Below are 19,315 nucleotides of genomic sequence, written 5' to 3'. Positions count from 1 at the left end.
GTCGGTTCAGTTCAGCACATGTGGTGTCAGTCACTATGAGCTGGAATCAACTTGTGGGCAACTAACAGCTACATCCATAAAAGGGCAAAAAGTAACCTTTTTTTAAAAAAAAAAGTGCTTTAAAATGTCAGAGGATAGCTTGGGTCTTAATTATGTACATAGACCTGATATTCTTTTTCACTAACTCTAAGGAAGGTGTGAGCTACTCTTCTTTTCAGATTGTTCAAAAGAACCTATTTTGCCTCTAACCACCGAACACCAAAACACAAAGTTACCAAACTAATTGTGGGTGTTTCTTTTTTATTATACACAATGAAACTTGTAAAACCTGCTAGAATCCATGTAAGTCCAAGACCTGTCAGAGTAGGAAAACACAAATATTCCCCCACTAAAACATAGAAACAAAATATTGCAAGACTGAAACCTATCAAAGGTGGAGAACTTGAAAGACCTGGAAAAAAAGTCTGTTCCATTTCAGTGTGGCTCTCACAGGTTTCACTGTATATCAATATGGTCAGTTCTTATTCAACTAGCCCCATCTCAATCACTGCAACCTCCATGAGAATGTTATTATTCTCTGGTGTACAGTAACCTTTGAGAGGCTAGAATGTAACAATCTCTTCCTCACATTGCTTGCCTGATAAAGTTACTAAAATGAAGTATTAAAAACAAGGAGACTGGACCAGTGGTTCTTAACCGTAGCTACACACACTTACCTGGAACTGTTATAAACACCCATGCTTTACACACACTCACCTGGAACTGTTATAAACACCCCAAATTATCCTTTATCTCAGAAAAGATCTTAGGATAAGTCTTAAGCATTATTCATTTTTTTTTAAGATCCACAGTGGTTCTAATGTGTAGCCAGGTTTAAGAATTCAACTAGAATGAGGTGTCAATGGGATCAGGTATCAGGCATCAAAGACCCAGAACCAAAAAAAAAATCATATCAATGTAAATGAGGGGGCGGGCAGAGTGGAGACCCAGGGCCCATCTGTAGATAATTGGACATCCCCTCACGGAAGGGTCACAAGGAAGAGACAAGCCAATCAGAGTGCATTATAGCACCATTAAAACATACAACATTCCTCTAGTTCTTTAATGCTTCTTTCCCCCTCTCCCACTATCATGACCCCAATTCTACCTTACAAATCCAGCTAGACCAGAGCATGTTCACTGGTACAGATAAGAGCTCGCAACACAGGGAATCCAGAACAGATAAACCCCTCAGGACCAATAATGAGAGTAGCAATACCAGGAGGATACGGGGAAGGTGAGGGGTGAAAAGGGGAATAATTCACCATAATCTACATATAACCCCCTCCCTGGGGTACAGATAGCAGAAAAGTGGGTGAAGGCAGAGAGCAGTCAGTGTAAGACACGGAAAAAAATAATACTTTATAAATTATCAAGGGTTCATGAGGGAGGAAGGAGAGGAAAGAGGGGGGGATGAGCTGAAACCAAAGGCTCAAGTAGAAAGAAAATGTTTTGAAAGTGATGATAACAACATATGTACAAATGTGCTTGACACAATAGATGCATATATGGATTGTGATAAGAGCTGTAAGAGCACCCAATAAAACGATTTTTTTAAAAAGAATTCAACCAGACTGTTTCAGACTATGATGTTTCTGGATAGGAGACATGGTTAGCTTGCTCAGCTACTAACTGAAAGGTTAGCGGGTCAAGTCCACCCAAAGCAACCGTAGATGTAGCCTGGTAGCTACATCCAAACATATCAGCCACTGAAATCCTTAGGCAACACAGTTCTATTCTGCCACGGACAGGGTTGCTATGAGTTGTGGTGGGCGGCGATGGCATTTGATTTTTGTTCTTCTCCGTAGGGGGGGTGGGGATGGGGGTGACTAGGGAGAGGGCTTAACTATAATCTACTTACCAGAGTACATGAAAGTCTATTAGCCAGTAATAGCCTTGAAGAAGCGTGTACCACAGTGTCCGAGGGCATGGTTATGCCCCCCATTAGTCATGAACAAAGAGGGCCATTTGCGCTCCTCTCTCGACTCCCCTTCAGGGCCTCAGAACCCCGGGCTGATGTGCCGCATAGCAGACTCTAAGTCCGCAGCTCTGATGCCTTATTTTCAACTCAGCATGCTTGCCAGAAGATTTGTGAACACACCACGAGCAGAATCATATTACAGTCTCCTCATTGCAAACATCACAAGTGTATAAATGTGTACACACTCATATATCATATACCACACACGTGTGCATATATATATATATTTCCTGGAGGGCAAGAAACTCCCTCCAAAGATATTTAGCCCTGGCCACAGCTGCCTAGCGCAGATCTCAGCTCAGCCCTGCAGGACTCTCTCCGCTAGCCCCGGCGTGTGGGTCCCTGCACTTCGGCAGCACTTTTCCTCGGAGATGCCGTGCTCTGTGCCATAAGCAGCACGTGCGAAGCGTTCGGTAGAGGCGGCCTACCTTTGAAACGGCCAGTAGCGGTCTTCCAGTAAACGAGGCCATCGTACAGCAGGGTCCTCTCTTTACTGATCAGCGCCTGTTTCCTAAACACGTGCCCATTCTTCAGCTTGGTGCAGGTTTTATTTTCTATCTTATTCAGGATGTCAAGCCACTTTTGGTTTTTCTCATACTCGCTGACTTTTAAATCCACCGCTGCAATTATGTCTTTAATTAAGCAAAGTGCTCTGCACAAGTCCCTGTGTTCGTCCGTTCTTTCTACATCAGAGAACAGAAAACACAAAGGAAAGAAGGTGACCGTGAATAAGAGAATGACGGGGACAGTGAAGCATCAGAAAGAACGCTAGACAATGAAGGGGGGCTGTTCTTGGAGAAACCCAGCCATCACAGTCACAATGAGGATTCCCAAAGGCCTGGAAGAACAGGGACAATTGTTAGGTCTGTTGAAAGGAGGCAGTGTCTCCTCTGCCACCCTATGGACTGGACCTGAGAGAGCCTTCAGGAGCACCGTGTGTTAGGTTCTGGACTGCTGACTGCAAGGTTGGTGGTTCAAACCCACTAGGTGCCCCTCGGGAGAAAGATGAGGCTGTCCGCTTCAGTGAAAATGCACAGCTCAGAAATCCTACTGGATTGCTGTAAGTCTATTCGCCTCAATCGCGGTGGGTTTTTGGCCCTGGAGTTTCCGACACCGAGGAAGCAATCAAAACCAAAATGCTGCCTTCGCTGGGCCCGGAATAATCGGCGTGGCTGCTTTCGCTGGGCCCGGAATAATCGGCGTGGCTGCTTTCGCTGGGCCCGGAATAATCGGCGTGGCTGCTTTCGCTGGGCCCGGAATAATCGGCGTGGCTGCTTTCGCTGGGCCCGGAATAATCGGCGTGGCTGCTTTCGCTGGGCCCGGAATAATCGGCGTGGCTGCTTTCGCTGGGCCCGGAATAATCGGCGTGGCTGCTTTCGCTGGGCCCGGAATAATCGGCGTGGCTGCTTTCGCTGGGCCAGGAATAATCGGCGTGGCTGCTTTCGCTGGGCCCGGAATAATCGGCGTGGCTGCTTCTCGGAGCAGCACAAGCTGGCCTGAGGCAAGAGGCCAAGGTTTGGTCTTTGAGGTGCTGCATGTTTAACTTATGGAAGTTAATATTAGCATAATACGAGTTTATACAGGTTTCTCTTTACATTCTTTATATTTTGTTTTACATTACATTATGGAATGAACTACATTAACTTGTAATTCTAGGAGTGGCAAAAATGATCCCCAAACCACTCCACTGAGTCCATTTCAGCCTTACACGGGGGTTCCGAGGCTGGACATTTTTAGCGGGCAGGTGGCTTCATCTTTCTTCCTGGGAGGGGCTGGTGGGTTGGAACTACTGACCGTGCTGGTAGCAGTCCGGTGCTTACCCAATAGTGCCACCCAGAAGCAAGCATTTTCACTTACCTAAATGCATACATTAAAAAAAAACAAAGAGATTTAAGGAAATTTGAGGTTGGTTTGGTTTTGAGGGATTTGATTGGTCTTTATTTAGAATAAGCACTTTAGCTTTTTTTCATGATCTCCAAGTCAACTGACCAGAACTATGGGAATGAAAACAGCCCCCGTGTACTGAGCGCCTCATTTATACCAGGCACGTCACTGGGCTCATTGCAGGACAATCTCGTTCCATCCTCATCATTCCATAAAACAAGAATAACGTTTTGTGATTGAGAAAACGAGGCTGGTCTCCTTCACTTGCCCAACTAAGGAGTGGCAGAGCCAAGTCTATACGACAGCAACCCAGGTCTCCCCACTGGACCGCCAAGTCTTGGCCAACCATACACACCACCACTTGATGGCAACTTTTTACTCAAGACCAACAAGCTAGGCTACAGGTAGGGCAGGGGAAGTGTTGCTTATTTATTCGGTGCACTAACATGTATTCAGGTATCGAGAGTCAGTTCTGAACCAGTCACTGCTCTGGGCCTTCAAGAGGCATCTGTAAACCAATCAGACACAAACCTCCTAACCCCCTCACTGAAATCACAGCCACATGTGTTGCAAAAACTGAACTCACTGCCATCAAGTCAATTCTGACTCAGCATGACCCCACAGGACAGAGTAGAACTGCCCCTGTGGGTTTCTGAGACTATGGCTCTCTCCGGGAGTGGAAAGCCTTCCCTTTCTCTGTCAGAGCAAATGGTGGTTTTGAACTGCTGACCTTGCATTCAGCCGCTTATGATGGCCCAGGGCTCCCCTACCACATACATTAGGACCATCTTAAAGGAGTCAACAATCACTTCCTGAAATTGAACAGACTTAACGGGATCCAAAACAGCTCTTTCGTATGTTTGTTTGTTTGTTTGTTTTTTCTGAATCAAAGCATTCAGCATTTGGCATTTGTAGGAAGACCAGGAGGAGGCAGTGTTGAGACAGTCAGAATACTGGGAAATATGGATCAAAGTGTGAAGAGGCGCCTTTGGTTGGGCTACTCTGGAGTAGCCAAACAATTTGCTAAGTCACATTGTACAAAATAAGCTTTCAAAATTAATCTAAATCCTAATACTTGGACAGTTCCACCTCAGTGAGAAACTTGGTGAACCAGAGATCGCACAGATTGAAAGCTATTTTGGACGCGGAGGCTGGTTAACTCGCTCAGCGGCTAACTAGACGGTCGGAGGTTCGAGTCCACCTCGAGGCGCCTCCGAAGAAAAGCCTGGCGTACGAAAAACTCACCATTCTCAACTCTCTGGAGCGCAGTTCCACGCAGACCCACCCCAGGCACCGAGTCACTCTCCGCGGTGGCTGTGCCGCATAGCAATAAAAGAGGCAAACGTTTCTTAGAGAAATGCTCACTCACCCTTTGTGTACTGCAGAATCCTCTCCACCAACACAGGGTACTTCGTGATTCGCTGAGTGACCAGCAGAATGCACTCAGGGATTCCTCGGCGCCGGGCCAGAAGATTGCTGTTCTGGAGCTGCAAACATGGAGACACAGTCTACCCGATGTAATTTTTAGGCATGAATTTAATAATACAAGGAAATGGCTACAGTATAATTCTAGTCAAACTAAACACATATTCATTGTCCCTAAATTATACAAAGCGTTCTTAATTTCCATGCCTACTTGCCAAGATCCCAAGACGTTTACCTTTCTCTATGCATCTGTAATGAATCCCAAAATAAATCCCAATGCTTCTACAACTAAGATTAACAATTAGCCAACACTTTGAAAGATAATAAGAGTTGGAATGTCAGTTTTCAATTAACAGTTTGCTTTTCCAACAAGTCTTCTTCCGCATTTGTTGTTATTCATTAAAACACTTCCCTTACTGCCGCTGAGTCAATGCTGAGTGCACAGTGACACCTGTGGGTTTCCAGGACTGGAACTGTCTCCAGGGAGTAGAAAGCCCAGTCTTTCTCACTCAGAGCTGCTGGTGGTTTTGAACTGACGACCACACGGATCGCAACCCAATGCCTAACCACTATACCACCAGGGCTGTGTATAATACTTAAGGTAGCCTCTAAACAAAGCAACATCTTTCTAAACTCCCAAAGTGCTTCTTATGTTTTCAAATCTTCAACATGCACTTAGGTGAAAAGAGAAAAAGATAAAAGGAAATCTAGGGCATTCCTGAAATGCCAGATAAAATATTCAGATTGTGGGGAAATTCATACGACAGATTTCTTCAAAAAGTAGGGAAGGTGGAACAGGGACATTTACATTAAAGAGATTTCATAATTGACTCATTAAAGGTGTGACTCTTGACCAGATCATTTAATCAATGCAATTTTCTGAGAAAATCAGGAAATTTGAATACTAGCCACCTATTTGATGATATTAAAGAATTGTTCATTTATTTATGTGTGATAATGGCATGTCCATTGTAATTGATGTAAAGAGACCATACCATTTGGAGAGACATACTGAAATGTTTACATATAAAAAAAGATGATTGGGGGGAATAACTTTGAATTAATCTAATAGGGATGGGGGAGGACCATAAACAAAGTCAAAGTGGTCATGAGTTGCTGGTTCTTGCACAGAAACTGGATGATGGATACATGGGTTGTTCATTGAATTATCCTCTCTGTCTTTGGTATGTTTGAAATTCCCCTTGGTGTGGGGTGGTGGTGGTGTGTGTTGAAGACACCTGCCAAGCTAGTTTGCCCTATCAATTTGTTCTCTTTATTCCTTGACACTCCCTCTGCCACCCCCTCCTATACACATATACCAGGGCGAATACAGCAACAGTGATAGAAGTTACCAGAACATACTTTCCAACTCAACATAAGAAGGTGTAAGAGTGCACCTTTCAGAGTTGGTGAAGCAGACTGGCCAAGAAGAAGGCCCAAGTTCCTTGGAGCATTGTTTGGAAATACTCAGGCCATGGTCTGATGACAAGAGAAAATAAAGAGAGACAAAACTGTCTTCTCCCCATGTGTCAAATGCCATCTCTGTACACAGTTCCTATGCCCCTATTATTTGGAGAATGGATCCCCTCTTTATTTTCATTTTAGTTCCTTTAATTTGTCACTGGTCAGGGCACGGACTTGCTTCTCAGGATATTATAAACATGCTCAGAAGCTGGGAGACATGCCTTCACAGATATAAAAAGGAAATGATGTGGGACAAATACTTTATGAACACAAGGAAAATATAGGTTTCCATCTTTAAGACAAGCTGACTGCCGCTTCCTTCTCCTAAAACACAAATAAATACACAGCACCTAAATGTGGAACTTGTGAAGTCATGTAAGGAGCAGAGCGGGGACCATTTGCCTCATGCCGGCTCACCAATTGATAACAGGCTTTAGAAATACTGACCTTAATGAAATTCTGAAACTTTTTATTCTGCTGCAATTCTTTAAAGAGACTGACTGCTTCTTTGTGGTGACTACAAAATTCTCCATATATGTTCTTCATTTTACTTGCATTTTCTTCTGAAAACTAAGAAGGATAAAATTTCAATAATAATCTATCAATTTAGCCATTGAAATGAACACTAAAAAAGCACAGTCAATTTTTTTATATAAAAGAAATAGTGGAATTTGTGAACTTAAGATCTTTTTTCCCCAGAATAATTTTGAGTAAGGTAAGAGTGGGGGAAAAGGAAGGATTTATATTCTACTATTGTACATTATAATGTAATTATCTAATAGACAAATGAAAATATATAGCTATTATTTATTTACATTATAGTTATACCTCTATAGATATTATATATATATATATATATATGAATATATATATATACTCATGCTTACTGCCATCGAGTTGATGCTGACCCATAGCAACTCTATGGGACAGGGCAGAACTGTCCCTGTGGGTTTCCCAGACTAATTCTTTTTTTTTTTTTTACATTTTTTTAGCACTTCATCTCCATGTCATACAATTCAATAATCCAATCCTATCAATAAGAGCTGTATAATTATCACCACATTCAATTCTAGAACATTTTCTTCTTCCGTGTACTCATTGTCAGTCATGTAATTATTGTTTTACTAATTGTGGAACAATATACCCAACTAAACATTCTCCAATTCCACTGTGTGTGTATTATCCAGTGCCATTGATTATATTCTTCGTGTTGTACAACCATTATTGATATCCCTCTCCAAATGGTTCTATCGCCTTTAAAATGCCCTCAATGTCCCCGAAGCAAAAACTCTCCGTCCTTGACCCATGATCACCACAGGCCAAGCGTGGTTTCTTTCTTTTCATTTTCAGCAGATTTCTTGATATAGTATTCACATACCAAATACTTCCATGGTTAAATTGCTTTAATTTTTTTTAAATTTAAATCATTTTACTGGGGGTGCTTACAGATATTTTAACAATCCACAAATCAATTATATCAAGCAAACATGTGCATATATTGTCATCATTATTTTCAAAACATTATCTTTCTACTTGAGCCCTTATTATCAGCTCTTTTTCCCCTCCCTCCTGCACTCAGAAACCATTGATAAATTATATATATATATATATATATATATATATATATATATATATATATATATATATATGGTTGCCTTTCATATCTTACATCATCCACTGTATCCCTTCACCCATGTTTCTGTTGTTCATCCCCCTGGGGGTGGAGGGCTATACATCCATCATTGCTAGTGGTTCCCCCGCCCTCATCTCCCTCTACCCTCATGGTATTGTTATTCCCATTTCTGTTTCTGAGAAGTGTATTTATCCTGGCTTCTGTGTGTCAAAGGCTCTCATCTGTACCAATGTACACACTCCAGTATAGCAGGATTTGTGAGGCAGAAGTAGGGTCATGATAGTGGGGGAAGGAAGCATCAAAGAACTAGAAGAAGGTTGTGCGTTTCATTGATGCTAGACTGCACCCTGACTGAATAATGCCTTCCGTGGGACCCTTCTGTGAGGGGATGTCCAATTGTCTACAGAGGGCTTGGGGTCTTCACTTCAACTCCTCTCCTTTACACTGATATAACTGTTTGGTTTTGATCTTCTGATACCTGATCCTATCAACACCTCCTGATCACACTGGCTATGGGCTTCTTCCACATGGGCATTGTTGCTCACCTACTAGATGGCCGCTTGTTTAATTACAAGACTTTAAGACCCCCATATGCTATTTCTTTTAATAGCCGGGCACCATCAGCTTTCTTCACCACATTTGCTTATGCACCCATTTTGTTTTCCACAATCATGTCGAGAAAGTGAGTATCACACAGTGTCAGGTTATTAGAACAAAGTGTTATTGTGCTGAGGGAATACTTAAGTAGAAGCCCAAAATCCACCTGCTATCTTAATACTTTAACCTATAAATATATGTACATAAACCAATACCCCTATATATATTAATATATTTACATATGTATTTGCTTATATTTATACCTCTATACAGATTTTACATCATAGGTCTTTCCTCTATTTCCTTTTACTATCCTCCTGCCCCACTATCATGTTCACCCTTCATTCAGCTCTCAGTAATTCCTCTCAGTTACATTAAAATCAATCAAACTCCATCAGGCATTCTAGACCCTCTTCCACCTCCTAACCATCGAATTTAGATCCATTGTTGTTCCCTTGTCCCTGAGTTTGTTAGCCTCCTGTTCCCTTTCCCGCAACTCCTTTCCCATGCTCTGCCAGAACCAACAGTCTGTGTCTCCTTGGGATTGTTTATCCTGCCAATCTTATATAGCCAGATATATTAAAAAATAAATTTTAAATTTTTTAAGTAAAAAATTAACTAATAATAATAAGAGGGAAAATGTAAAGTCTATAAATATTTCCAGGTCTATCACCTGGCTTTTATTAATGTTTTCCAACCAGGTCTGATGAGGTGCCAAGTACTGCCCCCCAAGTCATCAGTCTATTTGGGGGATTCATTCCTTGGGGACTTTGTGTTGGACTATAACTATGGGATAGAAACCCCTGTCTTTCTCCCATGGAACAGCTGGGGGTTTTGAACTGCTGAACTTATAGTTAGTATCCCAATGTGTAGCCACTACGCCACCTGCTTGGCAAAGTGGAGGGGCAATGAAAGAGGAAGGCCCTCAACAAAATGGATTGACAGTGGTTGTAACAATGGTCTCCACCAGCCTGTGAGATCACAAGGCGTCAAAGGGATCAGGTATTGGGCATCAAAGAGCAAAAAAAAAAAAAAAAGCATAGCATTGGGAATGATGGGGAGGGCAGAGTGGGGACCCAGGATCCATCTGTGGGCAATTGGACATGCCCTTGCAGAAGAGCCGTGGGGAGGAGACAAGCCAGTCAGGGTGCAATGTAGCAATAATGAAACATACAACTTTCCTATAGTTCTTGAATGTTTCCTACCTCCCACTATCATGTTCCCAATTCTAATTTATAAATCTAGCTGGACCGGAGGATGTACACCAGTACAGATAGGAACTGGAAACACAGGGAATCCAAGACAGATGAACCCCTCAGGACCAGTGGTGAGAGTGGCGATACCAGGAGGGTGGAGGGAATGTGAAGGCAAAAGGGAGAACAGATTACAAGGATCTACATATAACCTCCTCCCTGAGGGACAGACAGTGGAGAAGTGGGTGAAGGGAGATGCCGAACAGTATACAATACGACAAAATAATAATAATATAGAAGAATCAAGGGTTCATGGGGAAGGGTGGTGGGAGAGCGGGTAGGGAGGGGGAAAAATGAGGAGCTGATACCAAGGGCACAAGTAGAAATCAAAAGTTTTGAGAATGATGAGAAAAACAGCTGTACAAAAGTGCTTGACACATGGATGGATGGATGGATGGATGGATGGATGGATGGATGGATGGATGGATGGATGGACGGACGGACTGTGATAAGAGTTGCACGAACCCCCAATAAAATGATTAAAAAACAAACAATGGTCTCGAACACAGGCACAGTTGTGCGGATGAAGCAGAAGCAAGCAGTGCTGCAGTCAGTTGTACATGGGATCGCTATGAGGCTCAGCCGGCGCCACGAACCTGTACAACGACATGAGCATCGCTTTCATGGGGAGTCTCTTCCAACAGGTCAGAGATCACTAAGAATCTTCAAAGGCAGCTTTTTTTAGTGTCCTGTTGTTATTAACTTGGCTCATTCACACAGTTTCCTCCGGGATCCCAAATAGCTAAGAAGTACCGTGTTTAGTGAGATTTTCTTGTCTTGCCCATACTAAACCTAGACTCAGGGGCTTCCACATGAGCTATGCTCCCCTGCTGCTCCCGTGAGGCACCATCTGTCTTGAAGACATTGGTGAGGCTACCACCATGCCCACTAGGGAAGCCATGCTATTAGACAGTCCTGCACATCAAAAAGTCTTAGTAAAAATTTCCATTTCTGACTGTGACTCCTGACTAAACGGAATAAGAGGGTCAGGGGAGATCCAGCCAAAGTCACTGGACTGTCAGTTGTAAGAAAATGAATCCGTCATTGGCTGGCATCTGTCAGACATCTGAATTTCAAATCAATGAAACCCCACTAAGCCCATCGGGCAATTCAAGTCCTGGAACCAACCCCATGTCTCCATAGACTTGTGACACCGGGAGGGTCTGCGAGCTGTTTGGGTGTTGAGGTGGGAGCCTTGAAGCCGCCCGCTCTTACCTGCTGCACGAGGAGATCGCCGATGCGGCTGATGACAAAGTTCCTGTCGTTGCCAACGCAGGATTCCTGCCTTCGCTCCTTCAGGCTGCAAAAGAAGTGCCTGTGGATCTCCAGCAGCTCATCGAGGCAGGGGAAGATCTTGTCCACCGTGCTGTGGTCGAGCTGCAACTCCTCCTTCATCCCTTTTCGGAAGATCTCAGACATGCTGAGGAGGGTCTGCAGGTGATGCATTTCCGTCTGCATGAGTTCTGAAACACAGGAGCAGAAACAAACACGCTGGAGCCAGCAAGGACCTCAGCGGGCTGGCCCTCGCATGGCAACAGGGCGTGTTATGCAAATAAAAAGGAGAAATGCTTAGAGATGACGTGCCACTCTGCAAGTCGCATGCATAAGACGTCGCCTTCAAACCCAAATGGTGATATGATTTCCCCCACTCTTAGACACTGAAAGAAGTATATGAGAAGCCAAACACATCAGAATCTGATGGATCTGCAGCTCTGATCCGATAAGCAGCTGGCATCTTTAGATCAGGTCTGGTTCCCTCCTGAAGGCTCTCTCCCCCTCAGTTGATTTGCTTGTTTGCATTCAGGATGAGCACAATTAATTACAGTGGGGAGATCAGTATGATAAAGCTCTTGAAAGAAGGCTAATTGTTGATCCCTTCTATTTGCAGGATCTGTCTTCAAAATTCCACTTTCTCCAGGGTCAGGGGAAATGTATTATGATCGAAGGGCCCTGTGACGAACGTGAAGTCAGCCGACAGAGCAGCACAGGGGGAGAACCAACTACAAAGCATTTGTCAGGCAGGGGGCTGGAATTGAGCATATATAAAGAATACTTACCACCCAATAAGGAAAGACAACTCACTTTAAAAAACAGGCAAAAGATTTGGAGGGGGAATTGTTTTTTCCTCCAACCAAGAAATACCAATGACTAATGAGCACGTGCAAAGACGTTCGGTCACATTAGCCACAAGGAAGTGCCGATCAAAACAAGGACATGAGAAACATGTCACCCGCTGGGATGACAATAATCAGGGCAAACAAACAAGTAGTATTGAGCTTGTGGGGAAATTAGGACCCTCATGCACTACCGATGGGAATGTAAAATACAAAAATCCTTTCTGGAAAACTGACAAGCATCCGTTAAAAGTTAAACCTAGCACTGGTTGAAAAAAACTGGATGAAAATATCATGGAATTTTCCCCCCAGGAACTTTCTGAAGCCCCCTGGTATACCTGAAAAGGTTTTTGTTGTTCATTTTGTTGTTGTTGTTCTTGTTCTTTGTTTCCAAAGCCACATAGTTTCCTAAGTTAACCATAAAATGTAGACTTCCCTAATGCAGATGGCCCCTGGCCTCTATTTCCAAGGGCATGAATGTAGCAATCTCACCCCAGGTGGGTTCTACAGTGGGGGCTGGAGCCCACGGTTGAGCGCGGCTCTAATCCAACGCTGCTGGCCGCTGGCTGCCATCACGAACGGCAGCCCACGGCTGTGCAACACACACTGTACAACCATGTGTAGCAGCCCCCTTTACCCAGCGGTCTAAGGGGTCACTGGGATTTTTTAAGTCATCAAAAGAACACGGGCTAAGCCTACATACACTTGGAAAGAGGGTATAGCAACCAGAATTCTAAACATCTTTCTTAAATTTGAACCTGGAACATCCAATGCCTCATTTCATCCTCATGACTTAAACCTACGTGACATGATCCCTGTTTTACAGAGGGAGATACTGAGGTTCAAGGGAACTGAATAATTAATCTGCGATCGAGTACCTAGAGAATTATCAAAGTGGATTCCAATCCCGTGCACTTTCCTCAACACCACCATGCTTCGACCGATCCGGGGCCACGTGGGGAACACTTACCGAAAATGACGTCCTGCCTTTTGGTGACCTCTCTCTCCTGCCTGCTACAAAAGGAAGGCTCCACCATGAGACTCCAGGATTCCGCTTCAAAGCCATGGGCATCGCTGCTGAAGTCACTCCACAGAGAAGAATCCACAACATCTAAGATGTGTGAAGAAGGGAAGGAAGGGCCGGGTGTGTAGTAACACTCACACAACACAAACAAGGCTCCCCCAGCACAGTGCTCGTGGATTCATCCCCAGAAATAAGCCTGCGGGGACACAGACGCAACGAAGCCGGCATAGTGTCCATGGACGTTGAGACAGCTGAGCGCCAGACTGCTGCCCTGATCCAGGAAGAAAAGGGCAGGAAGCACAGAAGGTGTGCGGACAGGCCACAATACAGGCCTTGTGAGGGGGAAGCAGTAGTTCGTTCACCCACTCTATTTTCATTGTATCTGGGGGCAACCCTGGACCTGGCCGTGTCTGCGTAGGCTTCTGAACCCACTGACTGCCTTTGTCGTGGGTGATTCTGCACTAGTTAGTCCATCACACGTGTGTGCTGCTCCACTGGCTCTGCTCTTCCTTCAGCTCGCTGCGTTTACTGGTCACATGCGAGTACAGGTTTTTCTGGCAGAATTAGACAACACACACGCATGCACGCACGCACTACTCTCAGGAAAAGGAGATCCCATTAGTCCTGACTCACTCACTGCCACAGAGTCGATGCCGACTCGGTGACTCTGTGGGACAGGGTAGAACTGCCCCTGTGAGTTCCTAAGTTCTGTACTCTACAGAATTAGAAAGCCCCACCTTTCTCCTATGGAGAGGTGGGTGGTTTCAAACTGCTGACCTTGGGGGTAGCAGCCCAATGTGTAACCACTACACCATCAGGGCTCCTGGATTTTCCCCAAGCATATTACTAAAGAGATCTCAACCCCAAAGCACTAACAGAGAGAGGACGTTGGACTTAAAATGCAAATTCCGGAGGCCAAGCCTGGCAGGAGAGGGCTCCCTCTTGATCACTCTCCTTTCGCTGGGTTTTTGTTCCCTTTGCCACACAGCTTGGATATGATCGCTGAGCTCCACATTATGCCCAACCCCACAAAACACAGGTGAAAAATGCTTCTGCTCCCCCAGAAGTAGAAGATGAGAGATAGGAAGAAGAACCTCAGAGATCTAGGCCAATCTGGTCTTAACGCACTGAAGTAGTGGACCTTCAGGTGCGATCTTATTTCAGCTTTCCAGTGGCGATAAGACATTTGTAAATGGCAACGTGCACCCACGGTGCTCTGTCCTCTTCGTTGCGTCTGTGACATACCTTGCTGAAATACGTGCATGTGGCATAAGCATCTTGTTTCCTTGGCTCATCTCCTCTGGAGTTAAAATCCCAATTTGTATTATAAAGAGACACTAAACCATGTGTTCCCAAACGTATTGCACCTACTGTCTTCTTTTCAAACCAAAAAAAATTACTCAATCCCCTGGCAATTAAAAACAGTATGCTAGCCCATGATCTAGGATAAAGCATAGGTATCTGTTTTTACAGAGTCCCCCTCACCTCTCCCCCCAATCATTGCAGCTCCAGGTTAGCGCTGTCGCCCACTTTGGGAAACACTGCGCTAAGCCAGAGAGACATCACAGAACACTCTCGTTTCAGGAAGAGGAGGCGCCCACCAATTGACCCTGGAGACGGTTCCTTTCCAATAAACGCTCACGGCAGCCCAAAGAAAAGCGCAGGCATCTGCTCCTCACCTTCCATGATGAAAGAGTCTGTGGAGGGCGAGGAGCCCATGGACTGTATCAGCTCATCAGAATGGGACCTGCTTCTCCAGTGGCCACTGTCACTCTCAGACTCCAAGGGTGGCCCTGACCTCCTGAAGCTGGGATGGAGGCAGGGAGAGAGGACAGAGAAGTCAGCTCCAGAGCAGCCCCGAGGCATTCAGAGGGGTAAACGCACTGAGCCTTACCTTTCCAAGGCGGTGCCTGGAACGCTTCTGGACAAAGAATTGGCCTGGCCCGCTGTTTCTCTCCTGCCAGTTGGCAATCCAATGGGTATGGAGGAAGAAGGGTGCAGGGAGAGGCCGGGCTGTGGAATGTCTCTAAACGAGGAGTCTGAGAATAAGAATGGAAGTTTCAGGGGGTTCCATAAAGGGACAGTCATCACAACAAGTGTAGGCCATCGTCCAGTACCCCAAAGCCAGAAAGCTCAGCACTGAAATGACTCACGTGGAATGGGCCGCATGCTCAGCCTTGAAACCAGGCTTCCTGCCACGTCCTGCCACCTGCCTCGAACACTCCTTCCATGTCACACCCTCCCGGCACCCATGCTGTGAGTGTGTTGCAGCTCGTCCAGCTGCAGACTGTCGGGGCTCGGGGTGACACGAACCAACAGGGAAGTGGAATGGGGAAGCACAGGACCAGCTCTCCTATAAACCACTGCTTGCCCTCCCCAGAGCCGGCTTTACACGGCTGCAAGGTGTTATTAGCCGTGCGAGGAGCAAGCCCGCGGTGCGCATAAACAAGCAGGGCGCACTCGGGTGTCAACCGAATGGAATGCCGTAGGAGATGGCTCTGGGCAGCATACGAAGTTCAGGCCAATGAAACCCTATGAGGAAAACTTGGCTGCTTCCTCTTCACCTGCTGAACACCAAATGGGACTCTGCTACCTTTCTGGACAGTTCTAAAGCAGCACGGGCATGGAACTCGATGGGTGCTGGACATGGCTCTTAGAAGAGATGTCCAGTCTCCTCCGACGACAGTCGCAGCAGCCAACAGAAGTGAGCGGGCACTGATACCGTGATCACACTTTACTCTCACGACTCCACGTGGAGAGGGAGAAAGCAAGGGCTTTTTACTCCCAATTCTCATATGTTTTGGATATTCACACTTCACCTTCTGAATTTGAGGCGAACTTTACAGCTGAGGTCTTGGGGCTCTGCTGAGTGGCAGGGAGGTCAGTTAAGTCACAGCTGATGCATATTTGACATGGACCCAAACCTGCTGGCTTGACCTGTGCAAGATCACACCCACTGGCGAGTGACCTTGACTTTGCATACCTAATAGTCCCCTCATCAAAGTGTCTCTAAAATACGGCTCACACTTTGTTGCCATGATGAAAGGAAAAATTATCACGCACTTAAAATGCCCACTACCCATCAAGCAAGGTCATTGGAGGCAGAAGAAATGGCAAAAGCTGTCACCCAAAAAAATCTCACAAAGGATTCTCACGCTGAGAGGATTTGGATGTGACTGGTCCCTACATGCAATATGAAGAACTGCCAAGTGCTGCAGACGATGACTAGAAATTCCAGTGGGGGGGGTGGGGGTGGAAACAAACTCACTGCCATCGAGTCAATTCCAGCTCATAGCAACCCTGCAGGAGAGAGAAGGCTGCCCCTGTGGGCTTCTGAGGCTGATCATCTTTACAAGAGTAGAAAGCCTCATCTTCCTCCCGTAGAGCTGCTGCTGGTTTTGAAGGGCTAACCTCGCAGTCAGCAGCCCAAGGGGTAGCTACTCTACCACCAAGGCTCCTTATCGCAGTACGTAGCTCAGGGCAGGGGGCGCCTAAGTCTAACAACATGTGAACTACCCTCCAGCATGTCTCCGAATGCCATCATCATCCTAAAGGTGCTAACACGGTCCCAATCTCAAGCACGACTGAAAACAAGTGCCAGGTCCCTAAAGGAATGGATGTCAGGGACCAACCTGTAAACGGAAAGATTGTGTTTGCCTCCGAAACACTGAACAATCATGTAGTACGCATTTCTAGAGGTAAATATGTGCTACTGCTAAGATAGCATAAAAGATGTACATTTAATTCAGTGCTTCTTCTTCCCGCCCCCCCCCCCCCAAGGTGGCAGCTAACTGAACAGTAGGCAGGATCTTGGAATTTCGGCAGGATGGCTGGGTCTCCTCCTTAGATCCCTCCCTGATACAAAACATCCTTGTGGCCCTCGCGATGCTGCCAGTTGTCGGCTGGCACATGCCGTTCTTGATGTATATGAAGGATGAAAACCTATGCCAAGCACATGTCATGAAATAAGCAATGAGAACACAGGAGGAGGCAGGTAGCATTTTGCACTGGGCGGGCGGGGGGGCGGAATTTGTGTGGAATGTATTCAACTGAAAGAGGTTCCTGCTGTTTTCCACATCACTTACTTTCCAGGATGGTCTGTGGCTTGGTCTTGTTGGATTTCTCTTGGGATTTCTGGAAAGAAGACCAGAGTCGTGTCAAGTAAGACCAAACCACTGCTGACTACAAGATGGTCCACACCATTGCTCTGGATAGGACTCCTTATCTACCGGTTTCATTGTTTTGCTTATTCCCAACGAGTAAAAAGAAACGCGATGCAGATCAAAAGTGCGGTGTCCATAGAATGTCGGCCTATGTTTTAACACAGGCCTGGCTCGTGACAAACCACAGGGAGCCAGGGATGACCAGTCTGTGTGGCTGGGCCCAGGCTCCAAGAGTCACTTCCATCCGCTCTTGCTTTGTCCCTTCCTCCTAGTTCTCCTCCCGACTTCTCTAAACACTGGGATGGCAAATTGTAGGCCAGCTCAACTCTGCTGACCTGACACAATGCATGTTTCCATTAAAGCAGAGTCTGTGACTCTGAGTTTCTTAAGAAATATCATCAAGGCTTAGCCACACATTTTTGAAACATGATTCCAGGAGGGCGGGGGGGGGTGGTGGTGGCTGAAATCATAGATGTCTCTACCTGCTCTAGCTTTGCCCCAGACATCAAGCATTTCTCTAGACCAGTGGTCTTCAAAGCACATGCCTGGCACCAGGAGCATCCGCCTCCCCCAGGGAGTTATTACCAAAGTCGCAGGCCCCACTAGACCTACTGGGTCAGAAACTCTGGGGACATGGCAAGCAGTCTGTGTTTTCACATGTCCTCCAGATGATTCTGAAGGGTCCCCTAGTCCATTCACATCTGCTGTGATTTTCACGGGTCAGCCCGGTGCGTCCTGACAGAAAGCCTAACCTGCCCACACCTTTCAACGCAAATAGCTGCACCTGAGCCCTTTGCCGTTAAGCACGCCGTGAACAGGTGCTACTTCATCACTGCACGCATCACATGAGAGCAAAAGCTAGCGGGTCATACAAGAGGTTTCACACCCAGATTACCTCCACATGTGACTCTAAGATTACCTTGGTGCATGGTGGTGCGGCGTCTTTACAAGCCTTATGGACATGGGCGCTACAGTCTGGAAAAAAAGGGGAGGGGAGACATAGAAGCATCTGCGTGTGATTTCAGTTCACCTGAGATCAATAAGACCGCATCATGCTTTGACTGATCACTACAAAAATTACAAACATTCAAAATGTTTGGAAAAGACTTCCATCACAGGGAACCCCATCATTCAAAGCAAACTCGCCGTGAATCTTCTAACATCCGTGAGACTCTGATCCCCTCTGTCCTGAATCAGACCCTCGGTCCCAGCACGGCGTCCCTGCTGGGACAGGCTAGAGTGGCCCCGCAGGGTATCAAGACTCAGTCTTGGTGGACGCAGATGGTCTCATCTTTCTCCTAGGGAGCGGCAGGTGGGTTTGAACGGCTGACCTTTAAGTAACAGCTGAGTATTATAACTCCTATGCCACCAGGGCACCTCTACTCCACACAGGGGCTTATTACCTGGAACTCTATATGAGCTGCCCTTCTGTGATACGTCTGTGCCCAGCTGGAAACTCATTTACCCTAACATGACGCCTTGTTTATGGAATCTGGCTGCAAGCCCCACTCCCTCACAGGTAAAATGCCTATGAGGACCAAGAGAAAGAAGCCAATTCTCAACCGTGTTGAACGCAATCGATGGCCAGGACCGGACAGGAATTACTATAAACTCCAAAGTTTGGGGAAGACAAATCCAAACAGAAGCGTTTCCAGCTGACCCGTGTTGGGCTTCATAAAATGCGATGGCGCCATCTCACTGGAAGAAAGTGAAAGACACTTTCCCTGCCCCTCTCCAC

The 19,315-nt window shown here is 45.8% G+C and overlaps 1 protein-coding gene across 2 annotated transcripts in view; it reads right to left on the bottom strand.

Annotated features, from left to right (window-relative positions):
- ARHGEF28 (Rho guanine nucleotide exchange factor 28) overlaps positions 1-19,315 on the bottom strand; it is a 113,013-nt gene that overhangs the window by 39,288 nt on the left and 54,410 nt on the right. For both annotated transcript variants that reach the window (XM_075541167.1, XM_075541168.1), the window contains exons 9-17: positions 18,497-18,552; positions 17,500-17,548; positions 15,309-15,453; positions 15,094-15,221; positions 13,361-13,501; positions 11,492-11,739; positions 7,241-7,363; positions 5,274-5,391; positions 2,449-2,703 (exon numbers count right to left, since the gene is read on the bottom strand). In XM_075541167.1, coding sequence (XP_075397282.1) covers positions 2,449-2,703; positions 5,274-5,391; positions 7,241-7,363; positions 11,492-11,739; positions 13,361-13,501; positions 15,094-15,221; positions 15,309-15,453; positions 17,500-17,548; positions 18,497-18,552 — 1,263 coding nt within the window. The remainder of the gene's footprint in view (positions 1-2,448; positions 2,704-5,273; positions 5,392-7,240; positions 7,364-11,491; positions 11,740-13,360; positions 13,502-15,093; positions 15,222-15,308; positions 15,454-17,499; positions 17,549-18,496; positions 18,553-19,315) is intronic.

The sequence above is a fragment of the Tenrec ecaudatus genome, chromosome 2 (genome assembly GCF_050624435.1).
Source record: "Tenrec ecaudatus isolate mTenEca1 chromosome 2, mTenEca1.hap1, whole genome shotgun sequence".
NCBI lineage: Eukaryota > Metazoa > Chordata > Mammalia > Afrosoricida > Tenrecidae > Tenrec > Tenrec ecaudatus.
This window is presented reverse-complemented; position numbering and strand designations above follow the sequence as displayed.